We start from the raw sequence: 4,415 nt of genomic DNA, 5'->3' as shown, positions 1-4,415 counted from the left end.
AGTAACTTACCACAACCCTTTGTGTCTGCCCTTTCTGCAGGGACACTCTGATGTTCCTCATGTTCACAATGATCTGCTGGACAGTTGGCAGAGACAGGTTGCCGTTCTGCTCATTGACCACTTCCACACTGAACTCGGGCAGGGCTTCAGTGGGTGAGCAGGTCTTAGCCAGTACATAGGCGCAGGGGGCCATGAAGCGGAACAACACTCCATCAAAAGTGCTGCAGTCTGTGTGTCTGTGTATGGTGCATATCCCAGAAGTGGAAGTCCCATTGGAGCTCGGTGTTTCAGGACCACAGATTTGGCCCTTAGGGCACTGAGAGGGAACGCAGAGGAGCTGGCCCGCAGAACAGAGGCAGCGAGTGAACTCGTCTGTCCATAGCTCTGTGTTAGATTCACACTGGTGTCCTGTGGGGGTGTGACCAAGTAAACAATCACTTTACAACCACAACACCATCTGGCGAGGCACAACTGATTAGAAACATTAATGAATTATGTTCTGTGTTATTGCTATATGCACTTTGACACATTTCCTGAACAATGCCAAGTATTCAATCTATTTTTCACATTGGTGATACTTACAATGGATTCCTGTTTTTTTTTAATTGAATTAAAAGACAAAAACATTTATACTGGTTTACTGATGTTGTACGAGATCTTTTATCTTCACTTTTTATGATGTTTTTTTTGCACAAACATCAGTAACGCTATGTATACCTGAGTACAGTATTATTTTTCATCCACTGATAGGACTAAAAGTAGGTTGTTCTCGAGATAGTAAAAGAAGTTTAAAGTGGTCAATACTCACCACAAGAGCCTCTTCTCACACGCATTTGTCTAAATAGGATCGTTTCCTCTGAAGTCTGTGCACGAACTTCTTCAAACACAACCTGATGTGAAAGAAGTTCATCTATTTTAGGACACGCTGTCGAACGTACGATACAGTTCAATGTGTAGGAAATGTGTGCCGTTTTACCTGAGTCCCTGGTTCAATGATATTCAGAGGCACAAGCACTTGTCTCCACGCGTCTTGTGGGACGGCAGGAGAGGCCCAAAATTCTGCCTGACCAGTGCTGCTTTTTAGCAGAACACGGAGTTCAGACCCTTTCGGTGTCACTGGGGCGAGGTACCAGAACTCTAAACAGGCATTGCCCTCAACCCCCAGAGGAGGACTCTCTAAAACATCCAGCACAGCATCCTCTGGAGCAGACAAAGACAACAAAATGTGACATACTAGATGCTTTCTGTGTCGCCATAGAAAGTGACCATGCTCTGTTACATAAATTCAGTGACTTGGCCACTTCCGTTCTTTTTGAATCACTGAATTAGCTTTTTACAGTATATCCATGAATTTAGCCACAAAGCATAAAACAAGACGTACATCCACTGTGGTGCAGCTTTTAGACGATCAATAGATGCAAATGCTAATATCTGCTTGTTTTGTTCGGAGTTTGAACCTCGAGTGTTGGCTCTCTTGTGTGATTGCTCCGGGGAGAAAATGGGTTATAAAAAAATATCTTAGCCGGCTTCGGATTAATCAGTGATAATGCAGCGGCACACGGATACATGCACTGTCTGTAGATTACAACAGAGCCAGTGTTTCAAAGGTTAGTTTATTGAAGGTATCTCTCAGTGTTAAAGTGAACTCAGAGTGGAAAAAATAACCAAAAACAAAAAAAGAACATATGCAGCTTTGATTTGAAACATCATATTAAATGAATTGTATCTACTTTGACCTACTATTGTGGGAACCCTCTGTTACCTTGTCTTATTTGATGACTCCTCCAGTTGCAAATCTGCCTGTTGTCTCTGCCGTAGTAACACTGTGTAACATATTCTAAAGCAAACAAAGGGGTTAGTTAGTGTTATGTCCTACAGCATGTATGTCTCTCTGTCCTTTAAATCTTTACTATAAGCAGTTTTAGCAATTTTTTTTTTTTACAGGTCCTTGTGATTGTAATACTTCTTACTTGATGTTGGTCTCTCCTCTGGCAACGTAACTAATGAAAAGTCATTTTCAGCCCTGTAGTAGAAAAACAGATTTTTTAAGGTATTAAAAAAAACCTTAAATAGTCTTAAAAAACTTCAACACAAATAGAAATGTATTTCCTCCTTAATGTAACTAACACGAGCAGCGTAGCAGCATTTCAAAGAACAGATCAGCTAAAATTTGACATTTGAAAGTTGAATTATCTCGAAACCCACCTGCACCGAGTTCCCGTCTGAGTCAGAGCGAGCAGAGCGACTGTGACCAGCAAATCTGTGCGGATGCCTCCAAGCATGGCTGATCCCTTAACGGCAGCCTTTCAGCCGCTCTCCCGTCGCTAATACTCTTTCTTTCTTTGATGAGTTGAAGAATGAATGATGAGCAGTAACTGTTGTGAAGCCGTTCACTGGAAACTCAGCTTATGCGACTCTTTAATTGCCAGCACAGAGGTGGTGGCGGTCCTCTTGTGTTGTTCTCAAAACAGAGCACGGGGGGGGTTTTTATGCATTCGCTCCCCGCCTCCCCACCTCTTCTTGTCTCCTCCACCTAGCCAGGTAACCTCAGCGGCGAGAGAAGAAAGAACACCGTGGGACAGTCGGACATAAAAAGGGGGCTGGGCCGACTGCGGTGTAGAAATGCTTTTACTGTAACGACGGCAACTGGCACAGTTTCAGTAAATAGTGATAGGTGAGGTCGGGGTTGAGTGTTGTTAAGTCGTAAAAGGCACTGAGCCCAAAGTAAACTCACATGCAAATGTCTGAATAGCTGAGTTAAGACAGCAGGAAACAAATATGACAAAGCCACTGCGGCGGTGTAAAAGTTGCACTTGGTAAGGGGGATGCTGGCGAAGATTTTGAGTGGCTGTGAAACGCGGGCAGTTTTGCTGTTCGAGTTCACTTGAGCGCGCCGTAAGCACCGATGAGTAGTCAGATGGAAAATTTGTGTAGTAATTCTGCAGGTCTTCAAACATTGTACTTGGTTAAAAAAAAAAGGGTAGAAAGACTGATCTGACTCACACATGGTGCTGAATTTTGCTGCTATTTATTCTCACATCTTTATAAGCTGTTGGAACTTTGCTGGATTCAGTCCGTCTGCTGTGGGGTTCACTTCTATATGCTGCTGACCAAACGACTGCAAATCAAAAGCACACTTATGTTATGGGATGGGTGGTCACATTATTGAAACGGAAATAATATTCATGGCACCTTTGGGTGAAATCTTTCTAACTGGACATAACTAAATTACCTTTTATTACCGGGGCGTTAGATAGTGTGTTCTTTTCCCTTCAATCACAGCTGATGACCCTCATGGATGCTGTAAAAGAATGACAAGATCATTTTCCTTTCTGGTCAGCAATACGCCTTTAACTCCATCACACTTTGCGAAGATAAGAGAAGAAACACGAGCCAGGTGTGCCAATTTACGCAATCCATATTCCCGAAAGTATTCGAGGCATGTGTACATACGGCTCTGATAATAATGTGACAAAACAAAGTGTGTTCCACAGTGTTTTTAGTGTATGTCATCTAGATAGCAAAGCATACTCTAAAAGCAGGTCGGGGTGGAGGGGGGGAGTGATAAGAGAGACACGTGGGAGGTGCTGTCTGAGACACCTATTGGGACATTCCTGAAACCCTGTCAGCATGTGTCAATACAGGGGGTGGTCAAAGGCAAATAGAGCTTTTGGACGCCTAAAAGAACGTCTTTGTTCGGGATCTGTAAAGTCCTGAATGCCACAGCACGTCCAGAATGTAAAGCGTCTTTGCTGTTGACGCTATTCAGACGTTAATTGTCTTTTTTTTGTGTACGTCGGCAAAGATAACACAAATGCAGTACTATCTTAACTATAGAGATAATCTATGGCTGTTACACACCGGCCTGATTTCTTAACAAATAATTACTGTTTCATCACGGTGCGTCTCAACTGTCTAAGGTGTGCGATGAACGCCACAGGAAACGTGTGACTTATATTCTGACCCACAAAGTCTGAAGGAATCTACTTTCCAGCGTGATATACGGCATCTGTTTCGTCCAAAATATGTATTTCCTCTGTTCCGTGGCACCACAAACAGCTTTGAATACGCTTGACTTGGTTCAGTTAATATTTTGTTCCACGCAGTTACTCATTGCCTCTCCTGCACATACCTGGTGCACCATCAATCGAGTAAATTGTACAATTATCCCGAGAGGACAATGAATAATTATAGACATCAAAGGCTTCTATTTTTGACTGAATTAGCCACGCTAATTATCGAGAAGGAGTTGTGTGTCTTTTAATGAGACCTAGGCTCAAGTATATTAAGATAACTTTAGCAAAGCATAAACCAACTTCTGAGTAAACTGTTGCATGTATAGATCCAGTGACCAACATGGAAGCCGTTCTGCCCCACTTAGAAACAATACACAGTCACATCCCAGATGGCAACCT

At 42.8% G+C, this 4,415-nt stretch overlaps 1 protein-coding gene across 1 annotated transcript in view; it reads right to left on the bottom strand.

Moving 5' to 3' along the window:
* LOC103356895 (zonadhesin) overlaps positions 1–2,282 on the bottom strand; it is an 18,917-nt gene extending 16,635 nt beyond the window's left edge. Inside the window, exons 1-4 of the mRNA XM_008281219.1 lie at positions 2,206–2,282; positions 1,971–2,023; positions 1,069–1,200; positions 11–408 (exon numbers count right to left, since the gene is read on the bottom strand). Of these exons, the coding sequence (XP_008279441.1) occupies positions 11–408; positions 1,069–1,200; positions 1,971–2,023; positions 2,206–2,282 (660 nt within the window). The remainder of the gene's footprint in view (positions 1–10; positions 409–1,068; positions 1,201–1,970; positions 2,024–2,205) is intronic.
* Positions 2,283–4,415: the final 2,133 nt, after the last annotated feature.

This window comes from Stegastes partitus, unplaced genomic scaffold, assembly GCF_000690725.1.
Source record: "Stegastes partitus isolate 25-593 unplaced genomic scaffold, Stegastes_partitus-1.0.2 Scaffold226, whole genome shotgun sequence".
Lineage (NCBI taxonomy): Eukaryota > Metazoa > Chordata > Actinopteri > Pomacentridae > Stegastes > Stegastes partitus.
The sequence above is the reverse complement of the archived record's forward strand: the minus strand, read 5'-3'. Positions and strand labels throughout refer to the sequence as shown.